This window comes from Puma concolor, chromosome C1 (assembly GCF_028749965.1).
Source record: "Puma concolor isolate L17-30 chromosome C1, mPumCon1.1.hap2, whole genome shotgun sequence".
Lineage (NCBI taxonomy): Eukaryota > Metazoa > Chordata > Mammalia > Carnivora > Felidae > Puma > Puma concolor.
The window spans coordinates 127438636-127461501 of record NC_141674.1 but is presented as its reverse complement, the minus strand read 5'-3'; the positions used below and the strand labels follow the sequence as shown (position 1 = coordinate 127461501).

At 37.1% G+C, this 22866-nt stretch overlaps 1 protein-coding gene across 6 annotated transcripts in view; it reads right to left on the bottom strand.

Moving 5' to 3' along the window:
- Positions 1 to 22866, bottom strand: part of RAB3GAP1 (RAB3 GTPase activating protein catalytic subunit 1) — a 117809-nt gene that overhangs the window by 58216 nt on the left and 36727 nt on the right. For all 6 annotated transcript variants that reach the window (XM_025935257.2, XM_025935256.2, XM_086715196.1 and 3 more), the window contains 3 exons: positions 9064 to 9183; positions 7401 to 7566; positions 2744 to 2843 (listed from right to left, as the gene is read on the bottom strand). In XM_025935257.2, the coding sequence (XP_025791042.1) occupies positions 2744 to 2843; positions 7401 to 7566; positions 9064 to 9183 (386 nt within the window). The remainder of the gene's footprint in view (positions 1 to 2743; positions 2844 to 7400; positions 7567 to 9063; positions 9184 to 22866) is intronic.

The following is a 22866-nucleotide window of genomic DNA, read 5'->3' as shown; positions in this document are numbered from 1 at the left end:
CTCTCTCTCTGACCCTCCCCTGCTCATGCTCTGTCTCTCTCTGTCTCAAAAATAAATAAATGTTAAAAAAAAAAAAATTTAAAAAAAAGAACACCTTTAATTCCTATTTATACAGTGTTTAATTCAAGCCATGCATTCTACATTTTACCCTTTTGAAATATTCCTTAAATATTGCTTGAGAGAACATTAATCTGTAATTTTTTTTGCATTTTCTGAAAATGTGATTAATATTATCTATATAAAAGATTATCCAAGTATTTAAAAATTTAATTACCAACCTACATTCATCAGTTTTGCTGTCAATTTCTGTAGAGCAAATTAGTTATCATTAATAAATTTTTATTTCAGTTGATAGTACATGGAAATACTTGAAGTTTAGCAAAGAATTTCCTTTCTGTTATGAACAGTATCTGAGATGAGAGGAGAATTTAGAGGGTAAATCACTCCCCTTAGCTCCACCCCTCTTAAAGAGGTAATAAACACTTCTAAAAGACATCAAAAGGATTTATTTCTCTTTGAAATAATTCAGATGGCTGCTTTTCATTATTCGTACTACACTGGAAATTCCTCAAATTAAATTATATTGTTATGAATATTCCCCAGTTTTGCTAAAATCATGTTTGACGATTACCTGTCACCTAACTAAATTAATCATTAAATATGGCTCAATTACTTGATTCAGTAAATTTTCTCAAGTCAGTTTCATTCCATTTTTCCAACTAACAAATACTTATAATAAAGATTACAATGACTAGCTTTATTACAAGATGTGAATTTTTAAGAGCTTCACAATGTATAATAAGCATATTTTATAAATAAGCTAAAAATTTTGTACCATAACTGTACAATAGTCTTAATTCAATTAAACTCAGAAGCAACACTATGGAATGAAAGGATCATGGGATGTGGAGTTTGACCAATGTTTGAAAGCAAACTTTATCACTTGTGACCTTGGGCCAGTTACCTATGTTCTCTAAGTTACATATGTTCTCCAAGAAAGATAATACCTGTCTCATAGATAAACGATAATTACATGAAATAACATATAAAATGCCAAGCACAATGTCTGGTCCGTATTACATGTTCAAATCCTTTCCTTCCCTTTATATGAGAAAATGTTAAAAATTTATATGGCCTTCAATTCACTGAGGAGTAAGATAAATATATTGGTCCTCCCCATTAAAAAAAGACTGGCAAGAGAGGCACCTGGGTGGCTCAGTGGGTTAAGTGTCTGACTTCATCTCAGGTCATGATCTCACGGCTTGAAGGCTCATGAGTTTGAGCCCTGCGTCAGGCTCAGTTTTGACAGCTCAGAGCCTAGAGTTTGCTTCGGATTCTGTGTCTCCCTCTCTCTGCCCTTCCCCTGCTCACTCTCTGTCTCTCTCTCTCAAATAAATAAACATTAAAAAAAAATTTTTTTTTTAAACTGGCAAGTAAACATTAACAAAGTCCTTTTTGGCAACCAAAATTATAATGCTAACATTCTGGATCTTGGGCTTCCTCTTAGATCATCAACAGACTAGACTATCTTGGGAAATATTTAAAATTGACTAATAATAGAGCAGACTTTGAAAAAAGGAAAAGGCAGGCAGGAATTGAAACTTTCACCTAGAAAGTGGCTACAAATTGCCTAGAGGGTATTGCTGTCTGGGAACGAAAATTACCAAAACAAACATTTGCGTCTTTCTTATAATTTACTCTCAGCTTAGCTTTTATTTCCCTTTGCTGCAGTTTAGATGCAGTTCTTTCATTGTCACACCAGAGTTTCAAATTATTGTGCAGTATATAAATAAGGTACTAGCAGCATATATAACTACCAAAGTCTGAGGATATACTACATTAATTCTAACATCCCAAGATACCAACTTTCCATCCTATAAATAACCAACTACTTGGAACAAAAATAAACAATAAAGAAATACTGTTTTATTCTAATTTATTTTTCTCAGCAGGGGGGAGTAGACTAGAAAATGTTTTCAGGCTGGTAAAATACTTATAATTATTTTTAAGTTTGTGTTAAATTTCTTATGAGAAATACTTGAATATAATTATACTTATATATGAGAGAAACACCCAGGAGCCAAATCCTCACTTAATTATTAAGGCTATATGTCCACCAGGGTGAACTTTTCTAGAACTTAGGTAATGTCTTGTTTATACCTGCAACCCAGACACAACCTGCTAATAATTAATGATTACTAAATGAATCAGTCTATTGGTATATACCATTTATGAATAAGAGGTAAACTGATTTTAATTACATCAAATGCAAGTTAAATATTCTAGAGCTCTTTGTAAGTATATGTGTATATACCCATTTTTTTTCTCTTTCCTGCTTTTCTTATTTAGTACTCTTCTTCAAACTCTATTTTCCATAAGGCTCTCAGCTTATGAGGGTGGCTTCCATTATTATATTCTAAAAACAGACAGTTTAATCATTCACTACATACTAATTTGCAGCACATGATGTTCCACAGCAGGGGGGATGCTTTATAAATAATATTAGCTTTCAAAGATAGATCGTCACATATAGAGTAATGCTGTCTCTAGAGCAAACTTCAAAGCTTTTTTTAAGAGAAACAAAATTATAAGGTAACTAAATCAGCAATACTACATTTAGAATGAATTACAAATATTTCCAATTTAAAACACTTGAAACACACTGTTAAATAAGTTTAATTTCTGAATATATTTTCTTTCCATTTATATTCAGTAAATTAAATATAGCTCTAAATTATCTCACCTGGAGGTTGCTGAGGCCAAAAATACTGCTGCCAATCCTGAAGTACATAGGTAAGGCGAATAGCAATACTAACCGGAGGCAAAGGAGTTAAAGGACATCCCTAGAAAATAAATGCAAAGACAATATTGTGTAGCTTTAAACAAAGTGTTTTAAAAACAATGCCAGAGAGTTGTTTAGGGTGCTTGGGTGGCTCAGTCAGTAGAGTCCAGCTCAGGTCAGGCTCAGGTCATGAACTCACAGTTCCTGAGATCTAACCCTAGCTGGGCCTGCTTGGGATTCTCTCTCCCCTTCTCTCTCTGCCCCTTTCCTGCTTGTGTGCAGATCTCTCTCAAAAGTATATGAATTTAAATAAATAAATAACTACCTGGAAACAAAATAAATGCTCCTTCAAAACAGTAACAATTTTAATTATACAAATATAATTTCTTATTCTGTTCAGCAATAATGAATGTGAGAAAAATGTTACCCATTTTTTTTAAATTAAGGTGAAACTATTACAAGTATAAGACCAGGATTGAGGAGATGATGCCTTCTCTTTCTTTTAAATGAAAATAAACCCAAATTAAAGCCAGTCTTGGAATATTTAACCATAATTTTAGACTAAGACAAATGGTCACTCATGCAAAATAGATTGTATTAATCAGTTAATAGAAAATTTAGATTCATCTTTACATTCACTAAAAATCATGAAAATTAGGGGCGCCTGGGTGGCTCAGTTGGTTAAGCATCTGACTTTGGCTCACGTCATGATCTCACAGCTCATGGGTTTGAGCCTTGCACCGGGCTCTGTGCTGACAGCTTAGAGCCTCGAACCTGCTTTGAACTTTATGTCCCATCTCTCTCTATTCCCCGGCTCATACTGTCTCTCTCAAAAACAAATAAACATTAAAAAAAATTTTTTTAATCATGAAAATTAATATCATCCAAACATCCTATAAGCTCTGCTTCCCTTAATAATGGTTAACCTACATTAATGTGGAATAGGACTGAAATATACATAGGAATCACCTAGGGAACATGTGAAAATATAGATTCAAGGCTATTCTGCATATTTAACCAGGTACCAGGTGTTCCTGATACTGCTGATCAGGAAGAATAAGAGACATTTAGCTCAGCAACATCTATAAATGTCACTAGTAGCTTTAACGGAATACAAACTCAATCTACAGTCACAATGTAAAGTGGCTGCCCAAAAAAGATAATTTAGTTTTGGGCTGCTGTGTCCTTGCCAAGCAAGGTAAGATTCTGGTTGTTTAGGAATAATAAACTTTTTAGTCAAGTCCAGATATTAACTGAGTGTTCACCCGTAATAAGGTACAAATGGTCTAGAAACCATAACAAAGTTGCCTTGACACATAACCTCTGCTCCAGTTACATAGCAACATAGATAAATATAGAAAGCGATAACCAGAAAGAAATAGCTAGGATCAAATATGACATAAATATCTTTGTGGGTCCTAGAAAGCTGCAGAAAATCCAAAGTTTCAAGGCATATGCCTGCTGAGTTCCAGGTGTGGAAGTAGGCAGTGACAGCCTAGGATTACAGACTGCGTTAAGTGGAACCACAAGTTCAACTCAGTCCAGAGTGAGTGCACTGCAAGACTGTGCTTAAGGCAGACACTGGGGCAGAGCATACCTGCTTGGTACGGTAGTTTTGCTGAAAGTTACGGGCTGGGGAGAGTTACTATGGGGGGTTGGGGGGGGGGAGGTGGTCAGTGACCGCTCTCATAACCTGAGCAAGCAATCCAGTGATTCCAGGACCAGGTATGCAATACCCCTAATAACACCTCAGAGCAAGAGGCTCCAAACACCATTTTAAGACCCAATTCTGAAATTTTCTACATGTAGGGAGCAACCACAAAATTATAGAACCACAAGAAAGGATGGGAGAAAAAGTTAAAAATTTTAGATATAACATTCATTCTAAATGCACCTGCAAAGAAAATTTCCATAAAACATGAAGAAATGGGGGTGCCTGGGTGGCTCAGTATGTTGAGTGTCCGACTTCGGCTCAGGTCATGATCTCGTGGTCCACAAGTTTGAGTCCTGCGTCAGGCTCTGAGCTGACAGCCCAGAGCCTGGTGCCTGCTTTGGATTCTGTGTCCCCCTCTCTCTCTGCCCCTCCCCTGTTCATTCTCTGTCTCTCTCTCATGCTCTCAAAAATAAATACGCGTTAAAAAAATTTTTTTTTTAAATGAAGAAATGTAGTTCTAAAAGAGACAAATATCCAAATGAACCATCAAGAGTATAAAACCATGAAATATAAAGAACATCAGAGGATGCCTGGGTGGCTCAGTTGGCTAAGCATCCGAATTTGGCCCAGGTCATGATCTTGCGATGTGTGAGTTTGAGCCCTGCATCGGGCTCTATGCTGACAGCTCAGAGACTGGAGCTTACTTCGGATCCTGTGTCTCCCTCTTTCTCTGCCCTCCCCCAATGACACTCTGTCTCTCTTTCCCTCTCTCTCAAAAATAAAAATTAAAAATTAATTTAAAAAAAAGAGAACATCTGAAAGAAGGAAGAATGTCTAAATGAAAAAAGACCATAGTGTAAGTTTTCAAATATTTAGAGGATTATGGCAGAATTCAAATTTAAATTTTAGGTACTCCAAAAGGCAAAACTGCCCCTCCGGCTCTGCTTACCTGAAGGAAGTCTTTTCTAATAAATCAGATCTATGTTAAAATGAAATAAATTTTCAGGGTAGGGTGAGTGCCCTGAAGCATTCCAAGCAGATGTTAAAGAGTAATTTTTATAAAAACAGCTTTAGAGTTATTACAGAAGAATCACATATTGGGTAGCTTTAACTATGTAAAACATCTAAACTACCCAAAACAGTTCTCAACTATTTTAAGTTCTACTCCTATCAAATCAATTTTGACGGGCCCCTGGCTGGTTGAGTTGGTAGAGAATGCAACTCATGATCTCAGGTTCATGAGTTGAAGCCCCACATTGTGCATGGAGCCTACTTTTAAAAAAATTAATTTTGAGAGACGTTTCATATATAGACGAGTGAGTTTTGTGGAAGTTGTCAGATGATGTGATGAGCTGATTAAGAAAACTGGCAATTTTAATATGGACTATGTATTTTCTAACATATAGTCCATATTAAAACTGTCCCAATCATATTCTTTTTGGCTATTTTGTTTTGGACAAGGATCCAGTCAAGGATTATGCATTGCATTTAGCTCTTAGGTCATTTTAGTCTCCCTTCATTTAAACAGCTGCCACGTGGTGCCTGGGTGGCCCAGTTCGTTAAGCATCTGACTGGCTACGGTCATAATCTTGCAGTTCGTGGGTTCGAGCCCCGTGTTGGGCTCCAAGCTGACAGCTCAGAGCATAGAGCCTGCTTCAGATTCTGTGTCTCCATCTCTCTACCCCCTCCCCTGCTTGCACTCTCTCTTGCTGTCAAAAATAAATATTAAAAAAAAATTTTTTTTAAACAGCTCCCAATCTTTGTTTTGGCAGTCATGATACTGACTTTTTTTAAGAGTCTAGGCCAGTAATTTTGCAAAATATGGCTAATTTTGGAAACATGAGATTGCTCCCAGATGTTGTGACTTATGTTAAACATTTTAGGCAGGAATGCAACAGAGGTGATAATATATCCTATTCAAGGTATCATACCAAGAGATGCCTGATATCAATTTGTTAGTAAAGTATGATCACTTCAGTGAGATGGATGTAACTTAAGCACTTAAAGGGAATATTTCTCTAAGTAGATGACCCGATCCACCATTTCCTCATCTGGTTTTGCTCTTTAACAGCTCCTCAACTTAAGCCCCAATTTTCTTTCCCCAGAGTAACACAAGCAAGTCTTCCATATCTCTGTGATAGTGTTTTTATACAACACCAAGGATGTACTAAGTACATCCCATTTAGCCTTATTTCTCTGTCATAAAACATAAGCCAGATTAATTTTAAAAATCAAATAAAATGAACATTCGGGGGGGGAGGGAGAAGGCAATTTAGAATCCAAAGTGTTGAGACCTCAAGGAGCTCAAAGTTCCAAACACACTCATCTGAGGAGGTTGGCAACAGCTGACCCATGAACATAGGTTTGAACTGTGTAGGTCCACTTAAAGATGAGGTTTTTACAGTTTAGTAATATAAATGTATTTTCTCTTCCTTACAATTTTCTTAATAATTAATAACATTTTTTTCTCCAGCTTACTTTATTATAAGAATATGATATACAATACATATCATACATAAAATATGTGTTAATCAAGTGTGTATGTTAGAAGCTTCTAGTCAACAGCAGGTTGTTAGTAATTAACTTTGGGAGAGTCAAAAGTTGTAAGTGGATCTTTGTGCACGTGGGAGGTGGGGTGTTAGGCCCCAACTCCCGCAATGTTCAAGGGTCAACAACTGTATTACTATTAAAGGAGAAGGAGCAGAAAGCGATAACACAGTAAATAAATATTAACGACAACAAAATTACTTTGATTAACTGTTCTTTAGCATTAGTACACTAAAAATCTAATTGGATACTATTTCTTTAAACATACATAATAATTTATGTAATCATTATATCTTTCTTCCAAGTAATTACATTGTTAGTATTATAGAAAAATATTTCTACATACTCAATAAAATTACCAAACTGCTACATTTATCTGGATCCCAGATAAGAATGATAATATCAATGCAAACTCACAATCTTTGATTTGAAGATATCCAGCAGGCCTGATAAATGAGTGTACTGATTTGGCACTTTCCGAAGATGAACCATTTCAAAATCAGTTCGGACACCATGACCCTGACATTCGCCCACATACATTCTTCGCCATTTGTGATGAATTTGCACAAAGAGTGGCACCTGGCTGTAAGACAAAATTCAATAGGAATAGACTTTAAGTTCATTAAACACTGAGTAATCCTAAATCTAAAAATTTCCCCATTATATTATTTTAATCTCAAATATTTAAAAACACTAAGCAAGAATCACTCATCATACTTACATTAACAGAGACACTATTAGTTCCTTTTCTCCTCATACTAAAAACTATTAGTTCCCTTTCTCCTTAAACTAATAAGCTAAAGAAACTATCATCTAGTGGCACTTTTGAGTCAGAAAATTGTTTTAAAATAGCTGAAAGTCAAAAACAGGCAGAATGAAAATTTTCTTGAATAAAAGCAATCAATTGAGATATGGATATTGAAGGACTCCATAAAAATCTGCTTTTTGCTCCTTTTCCTGTTTCCATTCTTGCTAGGACCTGCGCCTCCACTTTACATGTGCTTCAGAATGTAAACAGTTTGTCCTCCTTGTTAAGAGACAAGGAGTTAACGATTTCGTTAGAACAGATAACATCTAAGGAAGGACTAGGTGAAAATGACCAGACAAAGCTATCATATGCATATTCCACACCACCACCACTAGACATCTCCATGCCAACGACCCCTGGCTCCAAGGACTAACACCTGGGCCCTCCTCTTTGTTCTAACCAGTTCCTGGATGCCAGAGAGGACATGTATACCAGATCACAATCCTCGATAAAAATACCCAGACCCCAAGCAAAGACAAACTCCCTCCTATCTTGAGTCTCCCAGACATTCTGTCTGTACTTTCACTCTCTCTATGCCTTTGATAATCTCTGTTTTCATCTCCTGGTAGCCATGTTTGATTTCTATCCTGCACACAGCCAAGGATCCTCTTGGTTGGTCCTGAGGGACCCTCCGTGGGGTCAGGCCTGTTGGTATCACTATCATATTAGCCTTTCAAAGGCAAAATAAAATATGATTCACAGGTATGAAAATATAAATTAAACCAACATTAGTAGCTGAAATATTTTTTACTTTATCATTTGAAAATAGAGCCAGTACTCATTATTCAGATTTGCATCTTTGCAAATAAGCCTATTCCCTAAAATTTATTTGTACCTCAAAATCAATACTCTTGGCACTTTCAGTCATTTGTAGACATGCACAGAGCAGCAAAAAATTTGAGTCACTTGACATGGACATTCTCAGCTGAGGCTAAATGAGGCAATGCTCTGTTTTCAAGTTTTAAAATTAGATTTTGTAACAAAAAAGTTTAAATAAACTAAACATTTGGAAGTAAAACACAAAAATAGTACAATTTACTTTTCATTTCAAATATTCATTGAATATTTCAGTAAATTTCCCTTTAGAAATGCACTCACTAAAGGTTTTGAGTTTGTTCTTCCATAAGATATTCCAACACGATAACGAACAAGTAGGAACCCTAATGATCATTTTTTTTAAAAATCTAATACTTAGTAAACTTTTTCCGTCATAAATTATAATTAAAAATAGTTTTTAACTCATTGTCTACATATTTCAAAATGTCCACCTACCAGCCAGTGTTTCCCAAAGCAATAGACACAGAACTCAGAAGAAGATTGCACTTAGATTCACTGAGAACTGCATCATGGTTTGCAGCAGGGGCAATCACCACAAACTCCCGCAATCCATACCTTAAAAAAAAAAAAAAAGAATCACTGCTATTAAACAAGGAAAACTTCAGAGTACAAAAATTTGTTATTTAAAAACTTGAAAAAATTTCCCTGAAGGAAGTTTAGCAAGTCACATCTGAACTACAGGTGTTTCTCTCTCTTTTTAATGGCAACTGACAATAACATGAATTTCCTTCATTTAGCAAAACACTTCCATTATTCACCTATTTCCTCTTTATTCTTGACAAATTAAAAGCAGTTTGCAGAAATCACACACACACACAAAAAGAACATTAACAGTTTTGCCTTAAAATTTTCCAAGACTTAAAGCTTGTTTTAATTAGCTGATAACATTAAGTCCACTGGTGTGGAAAGATAAAGTTTGATAAATTCCCTAAATGGTAGAGAATCAGCCATCATGTAGTTGTGCTAAGTGTGAGGGCATGGTTTATTCAAGGATCCTAATTAACTATTTCTTGTATTCTTTTACTCAGTAACACATATTAGATAAGCATCACGAAATATCAGAGAATCACTTACTCTTGCTACAATATCTTGCTATGAAAAATGAAAACTTCTCACTTAGTTGTCAAGTCCTTTATACAAATTTGTGGTCAAACTTTATAAATATATAAGGTCAAGTTAGTGATTTTGCCCACTGAAAACTTCTGTCCTATTCACTCCTCAATGTATTTTTATTTAATGGCTTTTTTATGTTAATTTTTTTAAGTTTATTTATTTGAAAGAAAGAGCGAGCAGGAGAGAGGCAGACAGAGAGAGGGAGAGCGAGAACCACAAGCTAGAACCCACATAGGCTAGAACCCACAAACTATGCAATCATTACCTGAGCCCAAGTCAGACGCTTAACCAACTGAGCCACCCAGGCACCCGTTTAATGACTTTTTTTTAAATAAAGTAATTTATGAAAGGGATTATTCATTTGCCTAATTTATTTTAACTCTGGATATGTAGAGTTGTGAATGCTTATTTTTATGAACATTCTCAAGAAGTCCCCCAGTGATAAAGATTACAAAATAAAAATAGTCCAACCCATAATCTGTTTCTTGTTTGGATGACAAAAATTCATTTCATCTTTTCACCTTCCCTCCACCCTCCTACTCCTGAAATCAAAAGTAGATATGCAGAAGCAGCATTCAATACTGGAAAGAACCCAGAGCTGTGATGTCTAAGCTCTAAAGGTCTTTAAAAATATACTTTTTTCTTTTTTTAATATCCTTGTAAGAAAGAAAACAAAACAGGTGAGCATTTCCCCACATGCCATCACCCATACTGTGCAACCAGTCAACAGTTCTTACTTACTCTTTCAGAAATATTATGTCCATGTACTCACCCTACCCTCAAATGAGATTATACTAAATACAGTTTCTGTACCTCCTTTTCAAATGCTAATCCCCTACTGATCAGTACTCTGTCTCCAGTTTTATGTGGTTGCAACAATACTACCACTCACTGTCTATGTCTACAATTGTAACTGTGGGCTAACCTCCCGTAAGTTGCTGGGTAAAAGAACATCTGTATCTTTAACACTGATAGCTGCTGCCTAACTATCTTCTCCCTCTCCACATACAAACTGTTCCATTGTACACTCCCAATAACAATAAAGAAGCCAAACTGAACTGCTTCCTGTATATCTGCAATAAACTCACTTGTGTCCTCTATGCCTTTGTTTACTCTAACTGGAATGTTTCCCCTCATTTTATCAATATCTGACTGATACTTTTTTGAAGATTTACCTCAAATACCATCCTGTCATTCCATTAAATATGTTCTCTACTCCGAATTCTAATATGTTTTAAAATTTACTAGCATTATTTTTGAAAGATGAATATATACCACTGATTTACTTTCCATACTAGACCTACTTGAAGCCTGAGATGATGTCTTCAAGTAAGCAAACATTTAAATGGGGGTTTTAAAAAGTGAGCAAAACCAACAACAAAAAACAAGCAACCAGATTAAAAAGTGAACTAAGAACTTGAACAAACATTTCTCCAAAAAAGATATACAAATGGAATATAAGCACATGAAAAGCTGTGGGCAACATGACTAATTATTAGGGGAATGTAAATCAAAACCACAATGAGATACGGCTTCACACCCACTAGGATGGCTCTTACAACAAGCAAAAAAACCCCAAACAGATAACAAGTATTATTAGCAAGGATATGGGGAATTGAGAAGCACTAAGCATGATGGATGAGAATGTGAAATTGTACACCCACTATGGAAAACAGTACAGTGATTCATCAAAAATTTAAACATAGAGTGACCAGCAATTCCTCATATGGGTATACACCTAGAAAAATTAAAAGCACAGACCCAAAGAGATACTTAAATGTGCCTATTCACAGCAGCTTATGCATTAGCCAAAAGGTAGAAATAACCTAAAGGCCTGTCAGTAGATGTACAGATACACAAAATGTGATATATGCACACACTGAAATATTACTCAGCATTAAAAGGAAAACAAATTCTGATATATGCTACAACACAGATGAACCCTGAAGACTTGATGCTAACTGAAATAAGCCAGTTACAAAAGGATGAATACAGTAAGACCACACTTATATGAGGTACAAAGAGCAGTCCAACTTACATAGAACGTAGGATGGTGGTTACCAGGGCCCAGGGCCCAGTGGATGAGGGATTAGGGAATTGTTATTTAATGGTTACAGAATTTCAATCTGTGCTGACAGCTCAGAGCCTGGGCCTGCTTCAGATTCTGTGTTTCCCTCTCTCTCTGTCCCTCCACTGTTGGCACTCTCAGTCTCTCTCTCTCTCTCAAAAATAAATAAACATTAAAAAAAAATAAAAATTAAGAAAAAGGGTGGGAGATGCCTGGGTGGCTCAGTTGCTTCTGAGCATCTGACTCTTGATTTCGGCTCAGGTCATGATTTCATGGTTAGTGAAATGGAGCCCCGTGTCAGGCTCTGAAATGACAGCACGTAGCCTGCTTGGGATTCTCTCTCCCTCTCTCTCTGCCCCTCCCCCACTCTCAGCCTCTCACACTCTCTCACTCTCAAGATAAATAAGCTTAAAAAAAATTAGGTATGTATTTACTGACACAAAGGTGATCATGAAATGCTAAGAATGTAGATCAGCATTATGTATGGCAAAATCCAATTTATGAAAAAAATTCCCAAACTGAAAGCACAAAAATGCATATACATATAACAGACATACTCATAAAATACCCAGATGGACATATCCTGTATTTCCCGTATTAGTAAGTATGAGATGCTTAGCCCCCTTGTTTTGTGTGTATAGACATAGGAGGGATGTGAAGGACAGAATGGGAAAGGTGAAGGGGGAATAAAATTATAAGAATCATTAATAAATCTTTATATATCCTACAATTTCTAGTCTAGTAATTTAAATGTATTAGGAGCTCAAATGTATAAACACAAATAAAAATCCTACTATGACAAGTTTTAATAATAGAACTGTTTTATCGAACAGATTACATATGCATATACTAAATACTAAATTTAAATATAAATGTGCCTTAGCATCACATTTTCCAACAGAAAAAGGTAGGATAATCACTCATTTTTATCTATTTTAACATACATTTTTCATTCTTGCTCCAATAAATACTGAAAATAATGACAAATAATTAACTAGTACCTGATATACCTATTGTTTATCTTACAGAGGAAAATCATAAAAACATACCGTCAACTTTGAATGCTACCATTTTACATCTCTGACATGTAGAATTTCTTTCTTACTTTAGAAAGAAATATATTCAGAGCCTCTGAATAGTATAAAGAATATATTCATAAAATACTGGATCACCAAAAACACTAATGATAAACAATAAAAAAATTTCTTGGGCATATTTAAATACCTAGCATATACAAAATACTTGAGAAAAAGGAGGTGATGAATAAACAGTTTCTTTTTTCACTTTTATCTTCCCAGAGATGCTTGGATACTGCAATCTTCATTTCTAATTTATATTCTATTCAGATTAATTCTGGTAAAATCTAGCAATTTTACACAGTATAGCTCCACTTCCTCCCCCTTCCTCTGTGCAATATTGTCATATACATTACATGTTACATATATGTTATAAACCCAACAATGCAGTGTTACAATTATGGCTTAAACAATCTTATAGGGTTTTAAAAATTATTATTAAAAGAATATCCCTTTAGGGGGAGACTGGGTGGCTCAGTCATTTAAGCATTTGACCTCAGCTCAGGTCATGATCTCACAGTTCATGAGTTTGAGCCCCATGTCGGGCCCTGTGCTGACAACTCAGAGCCTGGAGCCTGCTTTGGATTCTGTGTGTTTCTCTCTCTCTCTGTCCCTCTCCTACTTGTACTCTCTTTCTCAGAAATAATAAATGAATAAACTTTATTTAAAAAAAAAAGAATATCTCTTTTCATTTACTGGAGTATTTCCAATGCTCTTCATTCCTTCCTGGGGATCCAAGTTATCTATCACCTCTTTCCTTTAATACTGCCTATTAGGTAGGTCTCTTGCAATGAATTCTGTCTTTATGACAGTGTTGTTATTTCATCTTTTTTTTTTTTTTTTATGATGGTTTTCCTAGATACAGAATTCTTGGCTGGTGTTTTTTTCTTTCAAAACTGAGTGTATCACTGTGCTGCCCTCTGGTCTCCAATGTTTTCTCTGCAAACAGTATTGTTCTTTTGTACATAACGAGTCATTTTTGTCTTGCTTTCAAGATTCTCTTTGCTTTGGGCTTCAGCAAGTTGACAATAATGTGTCTAGATGTGGTTCCCTGTGTTTATCCCACTTGGAATTCATTGAGATTCCTGGGTCTATAAGTAAATGTTCTGTTTTGTTTTCATTGAATCTAGGGAAGTTTTTGGCCATTATTTCTTTGAGTATTTTTTTTCCCTGTCCCTTCTCTTCATCTGGGACTCCTATTATTACAAGTATGCTTTGGAACACCTGACAATGACCCACAGATCTCTGAAGTTCTGTTCACTTTTCTCTAATCTTTTTTCTTTCTGTTCTTCAGATTAGATAATTTCCACTAATCTTTCAAATCCACCAACTCTTCTGCCATCTCAGACCCCTGCTTTTGAGCTCATCTGATGAAAGTTTATTTCAGCTATACTTTTCAACTCTAGGGTTTCCATTCAGTTCTTCATTAGTTTTTACTTATTGAGATTTCCTATTTTACTCATTGGTAGCATATTTTTAATTCTTTGAATGTGTTTACAACTGCTTTGAAGTTATTGCTCAATCCAACATCCGGGCCCACTAAGAATAGTTTCTACTAACTTTTTTCCTACTTCCATACGGTTCACACTTTCTTGTATGGCCTTGTATATCTAGTAATTTGTGGTTAAAAACTACAATTAGATAATATATTGTAATAAAACCAAGTCCTGTTTAACTTTTTTGAAGCTTCTTTTTTTTATTTAGTAACATGTCCAAATTTAAATTGTGCAATCTGTCTTTCCCAAGATGTTTAGCTACTGATGTCTCTATTCACTCATTTTATTCTTCTCCTGGCTCCCTAGGAGCTACGGACTGTCAATATAGCTTAGTAGTAAGCCAGTAATTGGGCACAGAATATGCTCAAACACCTGAGACCATTAGACTTTCACTTTCTGCTAACTCATCTGTTGGGGGAAAGGGGGCTGTATTTGAAGTTACACCCAGTTCTCAAGTTTGGGCTCTCTTGCATCTCCCCTGCACATTTGTAGTTTCCCTATCATATAGGGATGTGTGCGGAATGTATCCAAACTCTTCTATGGCTCTCATACATACAGTAGCTCCCTATTAAATTTCTGACTAATCCATCACTTGCTTTGAACCAGGACTGCAATCCTGGCCTAGTTCACATACAGCTTTTCCTCATCCACTCACTCAAGTCTGCTACTTTTAAGATGGCAGAGCCACAGGGTTTTTGCCCTCCACCTACAATCAACTAACAGAACTGATAGTTCCATGACCAGCCTAGACTGGAAAGCCAGTTCTCACCAACACAGACTGAGAACAGGGCAGTAATAGGAATAGTCACAGGCAAAAGGGCCAGAAGATACACCCATCTTAACTGAAACTCTAGAAGTTTTTCAAAAATAAATGCTTCTCAATTTGTTGTCTGCCTTTGTGCAATCCAGTACTCTAAAATGGTTTCCAATTTCTTTTTTTTTTTTTTTTTCCTGCAGAGGAGGAACTGCCAACTTATGTCATGTCACTGTTACCAGAAGTCTTCAGAACATTTTTGCTTTTGAAAGAATAAGAATATTTTATGGGTCCTTACAGCTATTCTAAAATACCGTTCTCTCAAAACTATCAGGTCCTTTTACACATACCTCTCTCTGTAGCCAATTAAAAAAATGCATTAAAATCACAACAATAAATATATTTTAAAAGCCATCATAATACTCAACTACACAACTTACAAGATTGTAGGCTATTTCTTTGTGTTGTTGCTGCTATTCCCTTAAAGTGTGGTCGAAGCTGAAGTTCGTCCAAACACTAGACTAGACAAAGGCAAAACCACAAAGACAAAATTCATCATGAATTAAACCCAGCTGTACTTTCAGTGTATTTTTCAAGCTCAGTAGAGCCTCTCAGGCATATAGCATTTATGCTCTCACTTTTTGTATTGTTCTCATATTGCTGCTGTAACAAATTACACAAAATCAGTGGCTTAAAACAAATTTATTATCTTACAGTTATATAGGTCAGAAGTCTGACAAAAGTCTCGCCACAGTAAAATCAACTTGTCAGCAAGACTGTGTTCCATTTGGAAGCTCTAAAAGAGAATTCATTCCTTATCCCTCCCAGTTTCTAGAGGCTCCCCTCATTCCTTAGCTCCTGGCTGCCTTCTCCAGATCCAGCAATACAGGCCAGGTTCTCATATTACACTACTCAGACACTGACTCTCTTCTGCCTTTTTTCCACTTTTAAGAACTCTCGTGATTTCACTGGGCCCACCCTGATAATCCAGGACATATCTCCCAACCTTGAAGTCAGATAATTAGCAATCCTAATTCCATCTGCTCCCTTGATCCCTTCTTGCCATGTAACCTATGAAAGTAGACATCTTTAGGATGTAGGGAGGTTCATTATCCTGCCTACCATTCCTTCTTATTAAAATCTCTGTTCAGTAAAGACCTCATAAATTTACATTTAGGCATAAATGTCCCCTAGGTTAACATCTTTATCATTTTCAGGGCTACTTATTTTATAAGGAGTAACAACAAAGGGAATAAACCTCTATTGATGGTTTCAGAAATCAGCCATTAGAAGATAAAGGACAAGTATATAAGGAGGTAGACAGAAGTATCCAAGAGACCACATCATTAAGATCAATTACCTTGACTAGACCACAAAAATTGATCATGGCCACATATCTTTTAAAAACCAGTTTTATAAAATACCCTTTAAAAAGTTAAACAGGCTTAGAGCTAATCTGGCAGGTGCTTGATATAAAAATTGAAACTGCAAGATTTCAAAGTACTAGACAAATAAACTATCAGAACTAAGCATTTGCCATAAATGCCAAAATTCTACTTTCTAAACTTTGATTTGAAAATGTAAGTTAATCTTATATTAGTTTTATCTCATTCTGACAGGGTCCACCTATGCTAACTGTATATGTACACAATGTATAAATAAATATTTTCCATAAGTTTTCAAATTTTCAATGTCATTGTTTTAGTACTACCTTTAGTTTTTTAAAAAGGAAAATGTTTATAGGTGAATACTTCTGTGTATGTTATTCTTCAAGTGGTAAGAGAAGCATGATAAGTAAATAATAGTCTTGAAAACTGCAGAATTTTAAACAATTATAATTTTTAAATTCTATTTAAAAAAACAAGTATAAGAACATTATAAAATCTTAAGTTGTCATTATCAACGCTCTGCTGCTATACTTGCAGGTTTTAAATTCTTGATTTAAGCACTACCATCTCTACAAATGCTCTTGTTCTGACTTGAATGTCTTTTTAAACAACTTTACCTGGTTTATTCTCACTGTCTATTAGGATTCAAGTGAGGTAGTACCTCTTCTGAAAACAATTTCCCAACATGACCTGGATTAAAAGGAGGCACCTTCTATGAGTTTGAATCAAGCCCAGTGCTGCCTTCCATGACACCATTTATCAATAATGCTGCCACTGTTCCCTTATCTAGCCTCCTACTAATCCCAAAGTATACTAAGCTAGGGATCATATTGTATCCTTGGTATCTCAGTATCTGGCTCACAGTAAATGTTTAACAATAATGTTTGCTGGATTAGAAAAACTACATATCCCTTTAATAGAGTTAATTTTCAAATAATTCTCAAAAGTTTGATTGCTGGCCTTCTAATCTTTACGAAAGATCAAATTTTTAAAAATGGAAGCAGTGTGGCACACTGGCAAGACACAGACCCTCCCCTTCCCCCAAACACACCTAAATACCTTATAAAATATGACAATGTTTAAAAATACAGAGCTGAACTGCAAGGTTGCCTGGGTGGCTCAGTCGGTTAAGCATCTGACTTCATCTCAGGTCATGATCTCGCCTTTCGCAAGTTTGAGCCTGTGAGCCCTGTGAGCCCTGAGTTGGGGGGCTCTGTGCTGAAAGCTCAGAGCCTGAAGCCTGCTTCAGATTCTGTGTCTGCCTCTCTCTCTCTCTGCCCCTTCCCCCCTTGCGCTCTCCTTCTCTCAAAAATAAATAAACATTAAAAAAAATTTTTTTAATACATAGCTGGATTTCTTGTAAAAAGGATGACAGAAACAAAGTGGGAACTGAAAGGCAGAAGTAAGCACACAGGTGATTCTGACGAAGCCCAGGGGATTACAAACTCTGGATTATAGACCCTAATAGCTAGGAAATGGGGATTGGGATTTTACAGGATAAGCCTTTTAGCTGCTAAAAGCCTGTTAGTATGACTCACAGAGATGTCTTCAAAACTGACCATGCTCTAACAGATTCAAGAAATTGAGGATTGTAGAAGAAATGTCTGTGTACATCTGCGAATACCATGTATTTTATCCTAGTAGTGACAATGTGAATTATGTAACTCTGAGACTGATAAGGTATACCCAGTCCAGGGGAGGTAGTCTCGGGCATGCATCCAGGCTAGGCTATGTCTAAGAATACCCCAGCCTCATAACAAATATAAATAAAGTAAAGTCTGGAAACTATAATTTCAGCAGCACATTACTCAGGTATTACCCTCCACTATATCCTTGTTTATAAAGCACTGGGAGTAGGAAGCTGCCTATCTTTTCAATGATGTCATCTATCTCTCCACAAACCATCTTCCTTCTATAACCTACAGATTTATTCAAGCACTGTATGTACATACTTTCCATCAACCCAAGCAACACAGAGGTGGTAATGTTCTGAATGGCCCCTCAGGGATATGGGTGTATATATCAGGCAAGAAACTGGAACTGAGACTTCTGCTTAAAGCCCAAACCCCAGAAGGGACCACTACTTCAATGAAATGAAAACTTCATGCCCAGAACATTTGCATGGAAAATTCTACCAGACATTCAAAGAGAACATCAATTTTACACAATCTCTTCCAGAAAACAGAACAAAATACTTCCCAACTCATGTTATAAGGTCAGCGTTTCCCTGATATCAAGATAAAGTACAGTAGTCCCTTATCAATGGTCAATACATGCCAAGACTTCCAGTAGATGCCTGAGACCACGGATAGTACCAAACTGTACATAGACTTTTTTTCCTATACACACATATGACAAATTTATAAATGAAGCACAGTAAGAGATCAGTAACAATAACTAATAATATAACAGAACAATTATACTGTAATAAAAGTTTTGTGAATGTTCTGTCTCTCTCTAAATATCTTATTGTACTATACTCTCTCTTCTTGTGATGGGAGATGATAAAACGCCTACATGATGAGATCAACTGAGATGAATGATACAGGCACTCTGACATAGTACTAGGCTGCTAATGACCTTCTGATACATCAGAAGATCATTTGCTTCTGGACTGCAGGTGACCTGAGGGAGCCGAAACCATGAAAAGCAAAACTGCAGGAGGATAGTGGGGGTACTACTGTATATGATAACTACAAACCAATATTCCTCATTAATACAGTCATTAAAGTCCTCAACAAAATAACAGCATATCAAATCCGGCAATACATATAAGCACAAATACAAATTATACCACAAAAAAGTATGGTTTATCTTGGGAACATATAGTTAGATATCCAAAAATCAATGTAAAGAAACACCATATTAAAAATCTAAAGAAACAAATGATCGTATCAATTTAAGCAGAAAAAGCATTTGACAAAATTCAGCATCCATTCATGACAAAAACTCAGCAAACTAGAAACAGAATTTTCTCAACCTGATAAAGAGCATCCATGAAAAATCTACAGCTAGCAGTACACTTAAAGGTCAAGGACTAAATGTTTTCCCTCTGGGATCAGGAACAAGGCAAAAATGTCCACTCTCACCACTCCTATTCAATATTTTAGTAGTAGTCTTAGCCAGTTTAAAAAAGCAAGACACAGGCAGCTCTTTCTGCCCATGGGTCCTGTCCCCATGCTTTAATAAAATCACCTTTTGCACTAAAAAAATAAAAAGGTGAATTATAAATAAAAAGGCAAGAAACAAAAGGGATTGTAAAGAAAGAAATAGAACTATACCTGTTTCACAGATGTGACTATTTACCTGGAAAACCAAAAAGACACTACAAAACTCCTCCTAGAACTAATAATTGGATTTCATAGTCATGGAATACAAAATGAATGCACAAAAATCATATTCCTATATACTAGCAACAAAGAGCTGGAAAGAAAAAATTTTAAAATACCGTAACGATAGCACCTAAGAAAAAAGAAAGCAATAATTATGTATAAATCTGATAAAACAAAGAGAAGGAGCTAAGATGGCAGAGTAGTAGGAGGACCCTATGCTTGCCTCTTCCCTTGAACACAGATAAATATCAAATCATTCTGTACAATCAATTCAATCTGAGGATAGAATAAAATGCACAACCAGAGAGAGACAAGAGGCAACATCATCAAAGTTAGGAGGAGCAGAGACATGTTTTGGGGGAGAACAGCACTATGGAGGGGGAGGGAGCCCTGGTCACAGAGAGAGGCAGGACAGGTGAGAGACAGAGAGGGAGAGAGAGAGGGAGAGAGAGAGGGAGGGAGAGAGGGAGGGAAGGGTACACACAGGGGATCACACAAGGAAAACACTTCCTCAAAGCCACTGACTGGGAAAAGGAGAGGGGCTGATTACCATGAGTTTTTATAACCAGTGGAGCTCAAAGACTGGAGTTTTAGAAGTCTATGCCATGGCTGGTACTGAGCCCTGAGGGTGCTGCAGTGCTCCTGTGGAGAAGGAGGCCAGAGAGCCCAGGAACAGATGGCGCAATCTGAGGATCCCTGGGAAGCAGTGGGAGAGATGGCTCCCCTTTCTTGGAGCACATCTGGAAGAGGTAGCATTGCTTCTCCAGAGACAAAAGAGCCAGCAGATACCATTACACTCCCCTACGCCTCTGGTCCTATGGAGAAGGAGGGCAGAGAGCCCGGGAGCAGATGGCACGATCTAAGGTTCCCCTAGGAAGCACTGGGAGAGAGATTTCCCCCTTTGTAGAGTACATCTGGGAGAGGTGGCATTGCCCCTCCAGAGACAGAAGAGCCAGCAGGTGCCATTATGCTCCCCTACACCTCAGCATAGGTACAGAGACACTGGCTGAGGGTGGCTAATCTGGACAGCAGCTCTTTGCTGAACTTTACTCCAAACTCCACAGCCTTGTGCTTTTGTTGAACTGCCCCTCTGGGACAAACTTGCATCAGTCCCAGCATGGCAAAACCCTCCCCAGAGAACCAGCACAGGTCCTTGCCACAGCAATTCCCTAAAATCTGGAGTTTTAAAACTCAGCTGGCATGGCTAGGAAAAACATGTGTGCACCACCCTGCCAAGCAAGAAGATGGCTCAGACACAGGGCGAAGGTAGCGACGTTGAGGGAAACTTGGGACACACAAGGGGAGATTGCTTGCCATCTGGGCGGGCTTCCTGAATAGCAGTGAGCACAAACTCTGCTCTCAGGGATAAGGGAGAGGGCTGGCGCCATTTCTCACTCCTGGACCTCAGCATAAACTAACCTCAGTAAGCAGACAGTACCAACAGTGGCAGCACCTAAACTATTTACATCAAGACCCACTCCCCTGCACTCTACAGGTGCTGCTTTTCTTGGGCAAGTGTTCCTGAGAACCAAAGCAGTGACCCCTGCCCTCAGAAGACCAGCACAAACCTCCTGTATGTCTACTGACTACAGAGTTCTGTAAAACTTCAGCTCTAGTGGGAAAATCATCAGGTCTCTTTTAACAAGCACAACAGAACATGCCTAGTTAAAACTTGCCATACTCTAGCCAAAGTCCAAGCACTCCCTACTGCATGCAAGGAGAAACTCTGCAGAGGACTGACCTAGGGAAAGAGCAGCCAAAACACTGCAGCACAGTGCACACAGCATACACCAGAGACACTTCCCTGAAATACCAGGCCCTGGACAGTATAAGACCTCTTCATAGAGCCATTACTCTCTGGAGCAAGAAACATAACAAGCTTTCCTAACACACAGAAGAAGACAGAGACCTAACACACAGAATATGGACACAGGGATCATGGCCAGGGATCTAATCAAAACAGATACAAGTAATATGCCTGATCCAGGATTTAAAACAATGTAAAGATACTAGCGGGGCTTGACAAAACATAGAAGACACCAGAGTCCCTTACCTCAGAGATAAAAGACCTAAAAACTAGTCAGGCTGAAATGAAAAGTGCAATAATTGAGATTCAAAACCAACTAGATATAAGGACCACACGATGGAAGAAGCAGAGGAATGCATAAGTGATATAGAAGATAAAATTATGGAAATGAAGCTGAAAAGAAGAAAAGAAGATAAAATTATGGAAAATAATGAAGCTGAAAAGAAGAAAAATACCAGCATACAAATCCAGGAGGCACTGAGAACTCCCATCAACATCAATAAAAGCAGGCCAACATCAAGACATAGCATAAATCTGCAAAACCAGAGATAAAGAGTCCTAAAAGCAGCAAGACAAAAGAAGTTCCTAACTTACAAGGAAAGTTTTTAAAAATAAGGTTAGCAACAGATCTCTCCACAGAAACTTGGCAGGCCAGTTACCCATGTGCTGAATGAGAAAAATATGCAGCCAAGAAAACTATCCAGCAAGGCAGCCATTCAGAACAGAGAGAGAGATAGAGAGTTTCCGAGATAAACATAAACTAAAGGAGTTCATGACCACTAAATCAGCCCCGCAAGGGAACTCTTTGGGGGTGCCTGGGTGGCTCAGGGAGTTAAGCGTCCAACTTTGGCTCTGGTGATGATCTTGCTGTTAGTGAGTTCGAGCTACACATTGGGCTCTGTGCTGAGAGCTCAGAGCCTGGAGCCTGCTTCGGATTCTGTGCCTCCTTCTCTCTCTCTCTGCCTCTCTCCTGCTCACACATGCACTCATGTGCTGCACGCTCTCTCTCTCTCTCTCTCTCTCAAAAGTGAACATTAAAAAAAAATTTTTTTTACATAAAGGGAACTCTTTGAGTGGGAAAGACAGACCAAAAGCACCAAAGATTAGAAAAGAACACATAAAATCTCCAGAAACAACAAAAAAACAATAAAATGGCACTAAATTCCTATCTATCAACAATCACTCTTGATATAAATGGACTAAA